The sequence below is a fragment of the Triticum aestivum genome, chromosome 3D, assembly GCF_018294505.1.
Source record: "Triticum aestivum cultivar Chinese Spring chromosome 3D, IWGSC CS RefSeq v2.1, whole genome shotgun sequence".
Taxonomy (NCBI): domain Eukaryota; kingdom Viridiplantae; phylum Streptophyta; class Magnoliopsida; order Poales; family Poaceae; genus Triticum; species Triticum aestivum.
Genome location: NC_057802.1, coordinates 508790721 through 508806041, shown reverse-complemented (window position 1 = coordinate 508806041; position 15321 = coordinate 508790721). Strand labels below are relative to the sequence as shown.

Below are 15321 nucleotides of genomic sequence, written 5' to 3'. Positions count from 1 at the left end.
AGCTCATATCTCCATCTCTATCTGGACAAGTTATTTATTTCTTATACTATAGTCCCAATCTGAGGTTCCATTGTTTGCGGTTCATCTTACACTTTAACATTCAATCTACAGATAAGGAAAATATAAGTTTTTTGTGTGCTATTAAGACGGCTGAATCCGATACTGGAAGAACCGAGGTCTTCAGCTGCTCTGCTAGCAAAATCCAGAGTAAAAAAAAATGTACCTGGCTTGCAGAAATTTCATTCAGCTGCAGATGATGACCCTGTTCCTGGTATAACAAGGACAAATTACATTATATTATTAAGAAGGCCTCCTTAGGAAGACTACTTCACTTAAAATACAGATCTATCTCTGAAGTATGTATTCTTTGGTAGTGTCAATCCATCTTTGGATTTATGCTAAATCCATTTTCAGTTTGCAGTTTATGATGTCACGCTGGTTAAACGAGGACAAACCATGGAGATTACAGTCCACCATAAGGAGTTCTACAAACAAGAAGAATTTGTCTATGATTCGATCGTAGCATTCTTCCAAGAAGAGCCATACAATGCAATCGTCAACAAGAGAAGCCCAGAGGTACATGATTTGTGACACATGCATTGTCCCTGAGGCCTGTACAAAGGAGTACAATCAATATTATGGCTCTGTGTAAGGAGATAGGGGTCATGGAAGTCTTGGATGTCTCACATAAACCAGGAAGGGAAGGAGTTGCACCAGTTCTGTACATATGCTCACTTATACCTCTATCAGCCGCCAAACTCTATCTAGCTCAAGCAAGGGGTCCAGAGTCATGCCACTGCTAAATAAATTATTTTTTCCTCCTGGTATTTAAATGAAATTATGCCTGCTTTTGGCTAATGAACTTATGGTATAATTGTTGGTCACAACATAGATTTAGACTATAAAAATGCTTATATTTTTCTAACAGTTGAGCAATTCAAGTTTTTGTCTTGCAATAATTTACTTTAGGTCGCAGGTCGTGGGGATTTGGGCAATAACAGTTCCTATAAAATTGAGCAAACATTATAACAGTTACTATAAAATTGCTGCGCCGTAAAATTGTTAAGATCATCTATCAATGGCCTCTGTTGATCTGCTCAAGTTCTTTTTCTGAAATTTACTTGCAGTCAAAGATGACTTGGCTGTATATCACATTATCCTCTCAATTATCTGACTTGAATGCACGATATGCTTTCCTCTCTCTGTTATGTGACTTGCTTCTGCAAGCTATCATTGGTAAATATACAAGTGATTCATGGGGAAATATATTTTCGTTTGATTGTTTGAGACTGCATCAGATAATGGTTCTCGTATTTAAAGCCCATGTTGCTGTGATTTTTTTACAAATTCAGATTGTCCTCTGCGATCAATTCTGAAATCAATTATAGCTTAGGTTCTTACTTATCTTTCAAATGTTTCTAAGATGTTGTGAGATCTGCACATATTTGCCGACGAGACGGGTAAGGACACTGAGGCGAAGAGAGGCGTTGCCGTTTCCTCCTGTGCCAACTGCTGGAGAAGTCATGGGAGGGTGTGCTGGCGTAGGCGTTGGTGCTGCCACCAGCCCACCACGGGTTTTGCGATGGTCAAGGCCAGTGCATCTCCACGGGTTTCCATAACCTTCGGCCATGATGAGCTCATTCCTCTCAGCTCCAGTTCATCTACGCAGTTTCTTCTATTACTAATATATGATATCTAATATCTTACTACCATAAACTGAATGCTCCCTATTCTAAAATCAATGTGTATATTCACTATCATCAAGGAGAGGGTAATGATCGATGCATCAGTTTAGAGCCATATTATCCATCAAACCACTAAATAGAATTGGTTCCGAGGAATGCATGCATATATTAAAAAGAGTGGCGTAACAATGCGAATAGAAAACAAGGAACATGCCATTTTTCTAAATTTTAGCTGACATGCTTCATTTTGTATGTACTTCATTCGCAGCTTTATTCATGGTTTCATTAGTATTTACTGCCCGTTGTAAGCTGTAATCATACATAGGAGCTTGTTATTTTATCATACACCGGAGTTCTTCCTTTCTTTATTTCAAACATTGGGGCATCTTTTATGCGCTGTTTCAGTTCTTCGCTCAACCTGTTCTCTAAAACTTCTATATTGACAGGAAAGCCTTGCTACTTCTGTAGTCCAACAAAGTTTGTAACGCTGGCAAAAAATTGTCACTGATGCAAGTTGCTCATAGCATGGTAGGTAGATGTTTTTTGTGTGTACCAGGAAGGATGTATCTCTAAATCAAACTTTTGGTTTAGGAATTATGTTCTCCTTTTTATTTCTTCAGGGTCATGTGCAACTTCAGTCCTGTAGGTGAACATGGTACGATGAAGAACAGGTTGGTTTCCAGAAAAAATCTGCATTTTTCTGGTGCCCAACTCTTCCATATCACTAGCATTTCCTTTCATTTTTTATAGGAAAAATACGAAGAAGCCTTCACTTCAGTTACTTACTGGGCCGATAAGTGCTGAACTTTGCAAGTAGTTTTTTGTCATAGTGTGGTATGCATTGAGAGTTTAGTTCATCACAGCTCTCAGGTATATTGGAAGTACTGTTGTAGTTAGGCAGGAATCATGTTATTCGCAAAAAAAGAGAGGCAGGAATCATGTTCCAGTTGCGCTCAGAAGATTTTCATCCCTGCTACAGCTTTATTATTGAAGTTAAATGTATTCTGGCAAGTGCAGTCTTCCAGGTTGGTTTTCCTATTTGTATAATTTTGTTTGTTGTGGAAGATGAAGAATAACTTTTGCACGTTCCTCACCCTATCCCGACTTGGTCTGTTTACTAATGGAGTAAATAGCATAAAACTACCACTTTTCGTCCTATTGTTCCAAAAAACTACCACATTTTTGTTTGTGACTGATAACTACCGAAACCGGCGTCGGCTGTTTCAAAAAACCCAAAACGCCCGTGTCTAAGAAATTAAATCGGTTTATGACAAGTCGGGCCCGCACCTAAACGAACCGTTTGTTTGACCGTTCCTTTGACCGTTAGCTGACATGTGGGGCCCAATTGTTTTTACAGAATAGCCCCTGTAAGTTTTTTTAAAAAGCAATCGGGTCCCTATAAATTTTTAAAAAAAGCAATCGGGTCCCCTGGGAGCAGCTCGACGGGCCTGTCCATGGCGGCGCCGGCGCTGGAGCAGCTCGACGGGCAGGTCCTGGCCACGCCGCCGCCCCGTGCCACATCCCGCGCCCGACGACGGCCGTAGCAGAGGCCGGCCTCGCCCACGACGGCAGGAGGCGCGCTCTCCAGCAGCTACGTTTGTATCATTTCTTCTGTTTCTCAAGGAGCACTCCCACTCAAAATTTTTATTTCCCTATGTTTCCAATTTTTGAAGCTCTTTCATTCATTTGAGGTATTCAATTTTGAATTTGGTTTACGATTTTGACAGGGCCATTGACTTTTAAAATCAATCAGCAGCAATCGACCTATAAAAACATATCAATCCCGCGCACCCTCCCACCACCTAGAAAAAAAAACGCCGCCATTGTAGCACCAATATAGTACATGTAGCCACCGATGCCAAAATTTTCCCACATTAATATACGTTGGTTAGCGGATAACACATAACCATACCACGAAAGGTCCATCAAATCACCGGATTATTATGAATAAAAATAGAGAGCACTCCATCATGTCCCCACCCACCAGACTAAATATTTCATCAATTCCAGAATAAAAGCAGTATTAGTTTTTTTGTAAGTCAAATTTCTTTAACTTTGACCAAGTTCAGAGAAAAAATATCGACATCCACAATATTAAACAAAAAAAGTATGAAAAAAGCATTAATATTGTGTGTGTGCGCATGTACATTATGAGACGGATGGAGAATATTATTACAACAATCAAGAAAACCAGCCTTGAAGTGAAGCGATAGGAATTATGTTATGTCCTCTGGAGCATGGCGGAGATCATACAAAATCCAGAGTGCTCCAGTCATGAAAAAAGCCCATAATAAGCATATAGAAACTATTTTCGCACCAAGTGACGCATCCATTATGACGATCATAATGGTAAATACAATTCCACCGGTGATCGCAAAAAACTGCAAAGAACAAATGCAAGGGGAGATGTTATTATATGGATTTGCACTTTCTGTTTCAGGTATACTGTCAGCGATTGAAAATTTTGAGATGTGCAAAAACAAATATTAGATAAACACAAAAGATTCGCTACGCAGAGTAGTAGTACAAGGTATGTAACTTGTTGCTCGAATTCATTTATATTTACTTATTTTGCACAGAACTCAATTGTTTGATCTTTCATTACGAAAACACGGGCAAGTTTGTAAGCATTGCATGTGTTTCTCCTTTGTGTAATGTCTCAAAACCTATAAAAACGTTTCTTACTAAGAATTTAGAAGTAAAAAGATCCGGAGCTCGACGGAGCGTGCATCATCTTACCCATATTAAAGGCGTCTCCCAGGGGCTAGGCTTGCGCCGCGGACGAGGCTCGATGAGCGGGACGCCGATCGCCACCCAGGCCTCGCCCTCTGCTCGCATCCGCAACGGCTCCGTGAGCGGGACACCGATCGCCACCCTGTCCCTTGCTTCACGCGCTTGCCGCGCCACGCAGCACATTAAGGCGGCGTTCATAGCTAACCTTCCGGCCGGCCGGCCGGTCGATCGTCGGTATGCCCGGGCGACTTGCCGGTTTCGTTTCGCAGAGGTGCCTTGAGGTTTTTCCTTTTCCGATCAGCGAACTTTTTCTTTGGGCAGTTGATCAGCCAACTTATGTTTCGCCGCGAGAGATCGAACCGGATAAGGGAAGTAGCCAGCTAGTTTTATAAGTCCGGACGCAGTACGTACGGGTCCGACCGGCCGGAGTGCCGTAGACCATCCGCCAGCATGCATGCACACAATGGCAACATGACCTGGACTCGGTCGTCAAGTTTTACAAACGTTGCAACTAGGCGGAACCGGAGCACACACGCGATCACATATATAGTCCCAGTTCTTTTTTTCTTTTCTTTTTTTGCGAAAACATATAGTCCTAGCTAGCTACACACGGCTTGCTGCGTATACATACCGTATATGTTTATGCTACCTTCACCTTGGTCAATTGGTATGGTCTTAGAGCATCTCTAGCAGATCTTTATATCGCGAACCATTATAGTGTGTTTACAGTTCACGAGAAACGTGTTTTGCGGGCTAGCATGGGTTGCGGCCGAACAGAAACCGCAGCAAGGTCTGTTCGGCCGCAGCCCGGCGCTAGCCCGCAAACCGAAAAAAATCAAATTAGACAATTTGACCGCAATTTCGATGATTGGCTTCAAATTCGAACAATCAAACATAGTTTGCGCTGAAATTAAGCATATTTTTCAATCATGACGCAAAAGAACCTCATGCAAAAGCCACCACCATCTTCATCATCGTCATCGCTCTTCACCACCGCCACCAAAGCCACCACCACCTCCATGACCATCATCATCAACATCATCACTCTCCACCACCGCCATCGATCCCCCCACCGGCCGAAGCCATCACCTGTCGTCGCTAGCATCCTTCTCTTCGAGATCTCTCTCGTTGCCATATCATGCCATTCTTTGATGAGGTCGTTCATGTCATTGCGTTTCATAGTCATGATCCTGTTCTCCTCGGCAAGAAGCTTGGCCAAGGTCTTGTTCTCCTCGGCAAGGGCTTTTCTCTCCTCAATGGCGGCCTTGCGCAACCCCTCTTCCTTGGGTAATTGTCATTTTTCTTGCTTCTCTTGCGCCTTCTTCTCGGCCAACTCCGTCTTTGCCTCCAATGTCTTGGCCACCATCAACTCATTTGATTGCGCCATGGCATCTATCTTGTCCTGGAAGCTTGATGCCTCCGCTTCCCTCTTGATCTTGTCCTTGATCTTGTCCGTGCCTTCCCGACAGGGGCTGCAGGAGCGCTGTCACGTGGCCGGGAGACTATCTTGACGTGATCCTCCCCGGCAACGGCGTCAGAAATTCATTTTGATGTCGCTTGAAGCTACGTCGGTATTTCCCCAAAGAGGAAGGGATGATGCAGCACAGCGGCGGTAGGTATTTCCCTCAGATGAGACCAAGGTTATCGAACTAGTAGGAGAACCAAACAACACAACGTAAACAGCCCCTGCACACAGATAAGAAATCCTCGCAACCCAACGTGTTAAAGGGGTTGTCAATCCCTTTCGGGGTACGACGCCTCAAGTGGCAAACGGACGTGAGATAATTTTGTAGTAAATTGATAGATCGAACGCCAAATAAAATAAATAAGAAAAAATTGCAACAAGGTATTTTTGTATTTTTTTGGTTTAATAGATCTGAAAATAAACGCAAGGAAAAAGTAGATCGCAAAGCAAATATATGAGAAAGAAGACCCGGTGGCCGTAGGTTTCACTAGTGGCTTCTCTCAAGAAAAATAGCAAACAGTGGGTGAACAAATTACTGTTGGGCAATTGACAAAACTTCAAATAATTATGACGATATCTAGGCAATGATCATTATATAGGCATCACGTCCAAGATTAGTAGACCGACTCCTTCCTGCATCTACTACTATTACTCCACACATCGACCGCTATCCAGCATGCATCTAGTGTATTAAGTTCATGAAGAAACGGAGTAATGCAATAAGAACGATGACATGATGTAGACAAGATCTATCTATGTAGAGATAGACCCCATCGTTTTATCCTTAGTAGCAACGATACATACGTGTCGGTTCCCTTTCTATCACTGGGATCAAGCACAGTAAGATTGAACCAACTACAAAGCACCTCTTCCCATTGCAAGATAAATAGATCAAGTTGGCCAAACAAAACCCGAATATCGGAGAAGAAATACGAGGCTATAAGCAATCATGCATAAAAGAGATCTGTCGGATGTGGGGTTCCGGCAAACCCTTAAGGTTCGAACACTGGGGTGCGCGCGAAGTCTTTCCCTCCTACCGATCTACGCCCTAGCTCGCTAAGATCTCGCGGACAAACTCGACGAACTCGCAACACAGAAAGACACGAGGTTTATACTGGTTCGGGCCACCGTTGTGGTGTAATACCCTACTCCAGTGTGGTGGTGGTGGATTGCCTCTTGGGCTGATGATGAACAGTACAAGGGAAGAACAACCTCCTGAGGTTGAGGTGTTCTTGTGCGTACGAGCTTGTGCGCGTCTCTTGATCCGATGGCTACTACTGTGGTGGCTAGACCTATTTATAGAGGCCCTGGTCCTCTTCCCAAATATCGAGCGGGAAGGGAGCCAACAACGGCGGGCAAATTTGAAGGGGGACAACTAGTACAAGCTATCCTGACAAAAGCGGTCTTCGCCTGCGAAAAGCTCTGGTGGTGACGCCGTCTTGGGCTCCACGATGACCTCCGTCTTGCCGTCCCCCTGGTCTTGGTCTCGTTGCACCAATATAGCAACCTTTGCCTGATGCCTCGGTACTCTTCGCTTGCGCTGGCCTCCTTAGCACCAAAGAGGAAACAAGGACGCTGCGCGCGCTGGCGCCCGCCTGGTGCCGTTCGTCATGGCTCACGTCACGAGAGCCTCGTGAGGTTTGCCCCGCCTTGATATCTCCGCTCCTCGTGAGCCTGCCTGGCTCGGCCACTCCAGAGGAGGTCTTGCGTCGTCCGCCTCGCGAGGCTTGGACCCTCGCGAGGGTCTTGGATGCCTTGTTGATGAAGATGGGCCATACGGCCTGCTTGCTTAGCCACGCCGTGGGCCGCAGGCAGGCAAGTCTGGGGACCCCCGTTCCCAGAACGCCGACAGTAGCCCCCGGGCCCAAGGTGCGCTCGGGCTTGGCTTCGCGGCGAAGCCAAGGGTCAAGTTCGGAGCACCGCGGGCCCCAAAAGCCTGCGGCCTCGGTTGACGCGTGGAGGTTGATTGGACGTGGGCGTCTCCGCTTCCCCACGCTGCCTCGGCAACTGCTTGACCTAACAAAAGGCTGGCGCAGGGAGCACTTGCCTTCATTGTTTCTTCCTTGCCTCGCTCCAGATCCCCTTTCTCGCTCTTCGCCGCCGCTACCTCCAGATCTGCTCCAGCCTTGCTCTGCATCTGCCGCCCATGGCGCCACGCAAGGTCAAGACCTCCTCAGCACCGGTTTGGTATGAGCCGGCCCTCGAGGCGCCCACCATCACGGAGAAGAGCCTCGCCTCCGTGCGCCTGCTGACGGCGGGAGAGAGCAACGAGTGGGGGAAGACATAGCTCCGGCTCACGTCCGACGAGCCGGAGCCTGAGGGGAGCACCTTCTTCCCCTTCTTCTCGAGCAGCGTCGCCGTTGGGTTGGTTCCTCCCTTCTCTGATTTCTTTTATGAAGTCCTCGACCACTACGGGCTGCAGGCGTTGCATCTCCATCCCAACTCTGTCCTCCTCCTATCCATCTTTGCCTACTACTGTGAGGCGTACCTGGGCGTGATGCCGTCCGTGGCGCTCCTGCGCCATTTCTTCTTCCTCCGCGTCAGCGAGGGTCACATCTCCGGATGCGCCAACTTTGTCGCGTCCAGCAAGGCCAACTCGATCTCGAGCACCGGGAAGAGGGCCGACAACATTCGATCCAAATGGGTCATGATGGACGCCAAGCGCGCCGATCCGTGCCTGGTGTTGCCGACGGAGGCGCCCCGGCAGGGCAAGGGGTGGCCCAAGGCGGAGCTTGTCGACGAGCAGGTGTTGTTAGTGTTGGGGCAGATGATGACCGACCTGAAGCAGGGCAACGCGAGGGCGGCCAAGATAATGGGGGCGATGCTCCGGAGGGAGTTCTTGATGCTGCGGGTTGCCCCACTCCAGGCGCGCGCCCCCTCTGGGAGCTTGAAGAAGAGGAAAACAAGACCCGCCTGAGGCCGGGGGACCTGCCTGGCGATGAATTGGACGTCGTCCTGCGCCTCATAGTCGGGGACAACCAGGAGTACCCGCCTAGCGCCTTCGTTCCCCTGTTCCAACGCAGGGACCGGGAGGAATTCGTCGCCTCCAGGCCGACTTTTGATGCACGCGGGCTGGTGCCGCTGCCGCTTCCCGGAGCTCCTACGGCGCAGAAACCAGTGGAGGTGTCTTCTGGCGAGTCCCGTGAAGAGGGGGAAGAGGAGGTGGACTCGAAGAAGAGGTGGGGGAGACTTCCCCTCTGAGCAAGGCCGAGATTCTCCGCGCCCTTCCTGATGATGCCGAGGCCGACGCCTACTAGGGGGAGAGGGAGCAACCCCTCATCCCGACGAAGAGTAGGTCGTCGCTGGTGGCCCGTGGTGCGGCCTCCACGCCGACACCTCCTGGGGCTGGATCCGGCTCTGCTTCTCCACCGCCTGCCGCTGCCAGGACCCGAACGCCTGCCCCTCAGGTCCCGATGCTGTCAGGCTTCAAGCTTCCCAAGCGGAAGGTGGAGTACTTCGTGGTGGACCGGTAGGTGTCTCGAGCTTCGCTTTATCCCTGCTGGTACTTGTTATTTCCTGACGCTCGCCCTTGGTTGATCAGGCCGACATCTTCGGCGAACAAGAGGAAGGAGGATACGGCGGCTGTGCCTCCCTCCGCAGAGAAAGGAGGCAGCAGCGCCCGCATCTCCCCAGCCCGGTCGTCCTCGCGAGGCCAAGAGGAACATTGCCGCGTGGAATCAGCCCCCATGGCCCCGCTGGCTCCGGAGGTGCCGGCGCTTGGCGCGGCTGACGAGGTCCTAGCTGCTCCGGGACCCGCGGTCTCCCAAGCCCTGGTAACGATGTCGCTTCCTCCCACTGCTGCACCTCCACTCCCTGGTTCTTCTGCTCCTGCCGCTGTCTTGGAGCGTGCCCTTTCGGAGATGACCCAGCTGCAGGCGGGTCTCCTGAGCGCGGACCCGCGCCTGGTGGCCGGGCGTCTGGAATTGGCCTCTGGCTAGCTTCACTCCGACCTGGCGGTTCGCGCGGCGCTGGGCCAGGCTGCTACGGCTTCCGAGAAGGAGAAGCGAGGAGCCGCCAGCGCTGCAGCCGATCATGAGGCGGCACTGAAAGACGCCAAGGCCGCCCGTGACCGCTGCCAAGTGCTGGAGGGCGAGTTGCAGAGCCTGCGCGACAAGCACGCCGAAGAGGTACGCTGCCGCCAAGCGAAGGAGGTGGAGATGAAGGCCCGGGAGGAAGCCGTCAAGAACCGTGATGCTGAGCTGGCGGAGCTGGGGAAGAAGCAGGCCGCCGAGCGCAACCGGTTGGAAGAGTTGGAGCGGAAGATGGGGACGAGGGAGGCCGATCTTGATGCCAAGGCGCGAGTCCTGGCCGAAGACCGCGTGGCCTTCGCCGATCTCGAGAAGAGATCTCGCAAGGCGCTGAAGACGCTCTACGAGCACGGCCTGGAGAAGCCGCTGGACACCGACGAGGATGGCCCCGCCCAGCTGCTTCCTCTCGTGGTGAAGGCGCTTGAGGAGGTCGTTGATGGCCTCGGTCCCATGGCGGAGGCAGAAGCTCGCGTCCTGTCTTCAGCCGCACTGACTCGCGTCTTCAGCCATCTGCACCTCCGCAACCCCAACGCTCGCCTTGACGAGCTGCTGGAGCCTGTGGCTGAAGATCACTGTGAAGCCGCCGCCGCAGCTGTACAAGGTCAAGTGGAGGCCTTGCTGGGGAGGTTCCGCGGCTTTGTCTCCGATCCTCTGTCTGGCGACGCCGCGGATCCTGCGGCTGGTGGTGAAGGTGAGAACATCGTTGCCCACGGGGAGCACCTTCCGCAGGCGATGGCGATATCCAGGGGTGACCTGCGGCTATTCTTCCCGTTTCGTTCCTGTAACATATATCAGGCCTCGTGGAGGCGTTTAGACTTTTCATTTGGTATTGTGAGAACAATATGCTTGTAATATTTGCTTCGAGATTTTGCGATTTCCTTCCTATTTGCTTTGCGTTCTGCGTCGGCAGAGCCCGGCCCCGCGCATACCTCAACCGCCATTGGGCCGACCGGAGACCAGGACGGACCAAGGAGTGAGGGGCTACGTGACCAGTTAGGCTCCTGAGTCGCGATGCTCAGGAGTCCCCCTTGACGCGCAAACAGCATATAGGGAGAGTTCGTGAGGATAGATTAATGTTCTACGTCGGCAGAGCCCGGCCCCGCGCATACCTCAACCGCCATTGGGCCGACCGGAGACCAGGACGGACCAAGGAGTGAGGGGCTACGTGACCAGTTAGGCTCCTGAGTCGCGATGCTCAGGAGTCCCCCTTGACGTGCAAACAATTTCCATACCTGCCCTCGCCGAGGCCTCGGGAGGGGCGCGCGACGCCCAGGTCCGGGGGACCTGGTTGGGTGGCGTGCGCTTGGGCGTGACCCGAGCGCAGCCCCCGTGCCCAGCCCCCTCGTGCGGCTCTCCCGAGGGGAGGCGTTGTGGTGAGGCTGGGCGCTGAGCTCTGGGCTCCCTGAGGTTGGTACGACCGTGGGGCCGCCCTCAGTTGTTTATCACCAGCGCGGAGCATAGTGCTTCCGCTTGTGCACGGGCATAGCCGCTCCTCGGCAGTGTCGACAGCCAGCGCGGAGCATGGTGCTTCCACTTGGGCGTGGGATGGGGGCCCCCTCCGGGAGGAGCCCCCGGGGCGTGTACAGCCCCGCCCTGACACGTGGCTTGCACGGCAGGGCTGCGAGGTGTATCTGGGCACTCGTGAGCCAGCGCGGGACTCACGAGGCCCTACCTCAAGGCGGGTTGCGCCTGGTCTTGAGTCTTGGTGACTGTATGTTCCTGCAAGGCGGTTAGATGCAAGCACTCTACCTCCTCAGGTCCCGGCCCTCGAGCGAGCTCAGCCGCCGCTGGTATGCCAGGTCGCGATGCCGTGGTCAAGGCCAGGGGGTGAGGGCTGGAGAGCCAGTAAGAGCTCCTGAGTCGCGATGCTCAGGAGCCCCCCTTTTAACATGCAAGCGAATTGCATAGGATGAACAGACCCGTGGCGGGCGGCGATCGAGCAGGCGATAGCCGCGAGCAGGCCAAGCATGGAGAGCAGATCAGCTTAGGTAAATGCAGGAAGATACATGCCACCGGGTCCGGCCCGGGCGGCTTGGGGATGATGCAGCCCGAGGGGCGCCCCCAACAAGGTAAGCTAAAGACGTAAGCAAAAGGGATACATGCCACAGGGACGGACCCATGTGCCTGGGAATAATGCAGCCCGAGGGGCGCTCCCAGCTAAACGAGCTTGGAAGATGTCACCTGGTTCTGTAGACGAAGTAGAGTTGGTGCAGCTGAAGGCATGCGTCGAAGGAATGACTCCTCATGAGCCACCGGGACCCTAAGCCTCGGGAGGCTCTAGGGGCTCGGGAGGTTCCCTGAAGACCGTCTCCATCTCCTCCAGGACGGCGCGGTACCTGGCCTCCTGAGCCGCCAGGACACGCCGCAGGTCGCATTGATAGGCTGACGCCACACTCGGCAAGCCGAAGGGCATGCGAACGTAGCTGTGTGGTGGGCCCTCGCAGCGGCCCACATGCGATGGCCAGAAGCGCTCCTGAGATGCGGCCCTGTTGAGCCCGGGACGTCGATGCAGACACGCAGCCCAGCATCCTCGCCAGGATGCGGAGCTGCGCCTCGTGAGCGGCTGTCACCGCGCATGGCCCTTGCATCTTGCAGTTCCTGAGTGGTCTTGGTGATGAACTCCTGTGTGGTGGGCACTCCTTGCCCTGTGCTCTCCTGAGGAACATGTGCCGCGAAGCACGCTTCCAAGTGGTTCCCAAGCGCCTCCCTCATGAGGTTGGCAAGGTCAGAGGCCCTCCAGAAGAGAGCCCCTGGGCCCTGCCCGAGGAGGGCGCCGGGCATGCTTTCCTATGCGATGGAGGGAGGCGCCCCTGGAGCGGGCGCTGATCCTGACGAGGCTCCTGCCGCGACGCCATCCTCCTGAGGTCCTGCGCGGTGTGACTGCTTCTTCTTGGGGATGGCCTCCGAAGGGCCTTCACTTCTGCTGCGGGGTCGTCGATTGCTGCGGCTTGGAAGGCGCACTCGAGGGAGCACACCACATCCCTCTCTTCACACGGGACCGTGATGATTCCTCCGCTTCCCGGCATCTTGAGAATGTTGTAGCCGTGATGCGTGATTGCCATGAACTTGGCCAGGGCTGGATACCCGAGGATGGCATTGTACGGCAGGCGGATGTGCGCGACGTCGAAGTCGATGAGCTCGGTGCGGTAGTTCTTGTGTTCCCTGAAGGTGACAGGCAGGCGAACCTGCCCTATGGGTGTGGTGGAACCGTCGGTCACTCTTGAGAAAGGCTTGGTGGGCTGGAGCTGTTCATATGGCACTTGGAGGTTGTCGAACGTGTCGACAGACATGACATTGAGCCCTACGCCACCGTCGATGAGGGTCTTGGTGACCTGCACATTGCTGATGACTGGGGAACACAGCATAGGGAGGGCGCCAGTGGTGGCTGCGCACTTGAGCTGATCCGCCGAGTTGAAAGTGATGGCGCATTGGGACCACTTGAGTGGGCGCGTGGCCTCGAGCTTGGGGAGCACCGCGTTCACCTCGCGAGTGAACTGTTTGAAGATGCGCTGAGAAGCTGGGGCCTGGGCGCCGCCCAAGATGCAGGCGATTGCACGCGGCTCCTGGAAGCCCCCAGCCCCCTCGTCCTAGTGGTGGTCGTCGTTCCTTCTTGGTGGCGGCAGCGGGGGAAGACCGGTGTTGCCCTGGGGGCGATCCTCATGAGGCGGGTCCCTCCATGCGCCCTTGCGAGGTTGGTCCTGCCAGCGGTCCTCACGAGGCCGATCGCGCCACTCCTGGCGCGGGCCACGGTCGTCCCAGCGTCCGCCTCCTCGTCCTCCTCCACGGCCGTAGCCCCGGTCGTTGTGCTCGGGGCGTCGACCGAAGCGTCCTTCCCGTATGGCTCTGAGCTCTTGATAGTCGCTGGTGTTGTGGGTGTTCAGGTTGTGGAAGGCGCAGAACGGTCGGCCGTTCTTGGATGACTCGGGCTGATCTCTGCCCCGCTTGGTGTCGGGTTCCGCTGCGAGCACAGCCGCCTCCTTGCGCTTCACGTCCTTGGCCTTGGCCTTCTTCTCCTCCGCTCCTGCGGCTGGCAGCTCGAGGAGAGAAAGGCGCCCCTCCTCAGCTCTTGCGCACTTGGTCGCCAGGTTGAACAGCTCCTGAGAGGTGCAGAGCTCCTCGTGGATGGCGAGCTCCTCCTTCATCTTGACGTCACGGACGCCGTCGGAAAACACGGAGACGATGGCCTCGTCCGTGACCTTGGGGATCTTGAGGTGGGTGTTGTTGAAGCGTTGGATGTACTTTTGGAGGGTCTCTCCTAGTTGTTGCTTGATGCGGCGTAGATCACCCGCGGCCAGTGGGCGGTCGCGAGTGCCCTGGAAGTTGACGACGAAGCGGTCGCGCATCTCGTCCCAGGAGGAGATCGAGCCGTGCTGCAGGTTCAGGAGCCAGGAGCGAGCTCCATCCTTGAGAGCCATAGGAAACCAGTTCGCCATGACTTTTTCATCCCCGTTGGCCGCTTCGATGCTCAGCTCATAGAGCTGCAGGAACTCTGCGGGGTCGGCGGTGCCGTCGTGGCGAGGAGGCAGATCCGACTTGAACTTGCCTGGCCAGGCGATGCTACACAGCTCGGGGGTGAAGGCGCGGTAGCCAGCCGTGGTTGCCGGGGCTCGCTTCGGAGGTGGAGCTTGGTCTTGACGAGGTCCGCGCTGCGCCGCTGCAGGCGGCGCGCGGTCTTGACGAGGTGGCGCAGGGAGCGCAGGTGCAGCTTCTCGCGGCCGCGGGATTTCTTGGCAGCTTCTCTCTTCGCGCGCGGGCGCCGGGCGTGGTGGATCACGCCGCGGAGGCACGCGCCTTGGTGCCAAGGCACCGTCTTGGGGCTGAGGTGGTGGAGGGACGCCATGAGCCTCGTCGCCCATGGCTGGTTGAGGAGGAGGCAGAGAGTGGGACGGCGCCGGAGAGCCCCCTGCGGCACGGACGAGCTCGGCAACGCGGTCGAGCCACTCCTCATAGAGGTCGTCGACGGGGCGGTAGCGCAGGAGTTCGTTCGCCGCGAGGAGCGCGGCCCGTGCCTCCATGGGAGCGTGGCGCGCGTGAGACGAAGAACCGGCAGTGGTCAGCAATGGAGTGGCGGTGCGGCCGTCCTGCCGCACCGAAGGATGCAGCGAGGACGCCTACTGCTCGTTCCCCGCCGGGCCGGTGACAGCGTTGGCGGCGGGAGACGGAGAATGACGAGGTGGCCCGCCAACGGGAGCCGTCTGAGCGATGCGGGCGGTGAGGGCAGCCCGACGCTCAGCTCGAGCACGGCGAGCGTCCGCCATGGAGACGACGGAGCGACGGAGCGACGAACTGATGGAAGGGAAGCTACGGCGTGCCCCTACCTGGCGCGCCAAATGTCGGATGTGGGGTTCCGGCAAACCCTTAAGGTTCGAACACTGGGGTGCGCGCGAAGTCTTTCCCTCCTACCGATCTA

The 15321-nt window shown here is 54.1% G+C and overlaps 1 protein-coding gene across 1 annotated transcript; it reads right to left on the bottom strand.

The window, feature by feature from the left end:
• Positions 1-3693: 3693 nt before the first annotated feature.
• LOC123075118 (uncharacterized) lies at positions 3694-4759 on the bottom strand. The gene is made up of 2 exons (XM_044497791.1): positions 4425-4759; positions 3694-4066 (listed from the first exon to the last, which is right to left on the bottom strand). Exons 1-2 carry the CDS (start codon positions 4614-4616, stop codon positions 3902-3904), a joined length of 357 nt encoding a protein of 118 aa, XP_044353726.1. The 5' UTR covers positions 4617-4759; the 3' UTR covers positions 3694-3901.
• Between the last annotated feature and the right edge of the window lie 10562 nt (positions 4760-15321).

Excerpts from the sequence above, each read along its gene's own strand:
- LOC123075118 (XM_044497791.1), bottom strand. The coding sequence starts at position 4,616 with ATGAACGCCGCCTTAATGTGCTGCGTGGCGCGGCAAGCGCGTGAAGCA. Across the intron at positions 4,067-4,424 it reads GGGAGACGCCTTTAATATGG|TTTTTTGCGATCACCGGTGG; the intron begins GTAAGATGATGC and ends TGTTCTTTGCAG.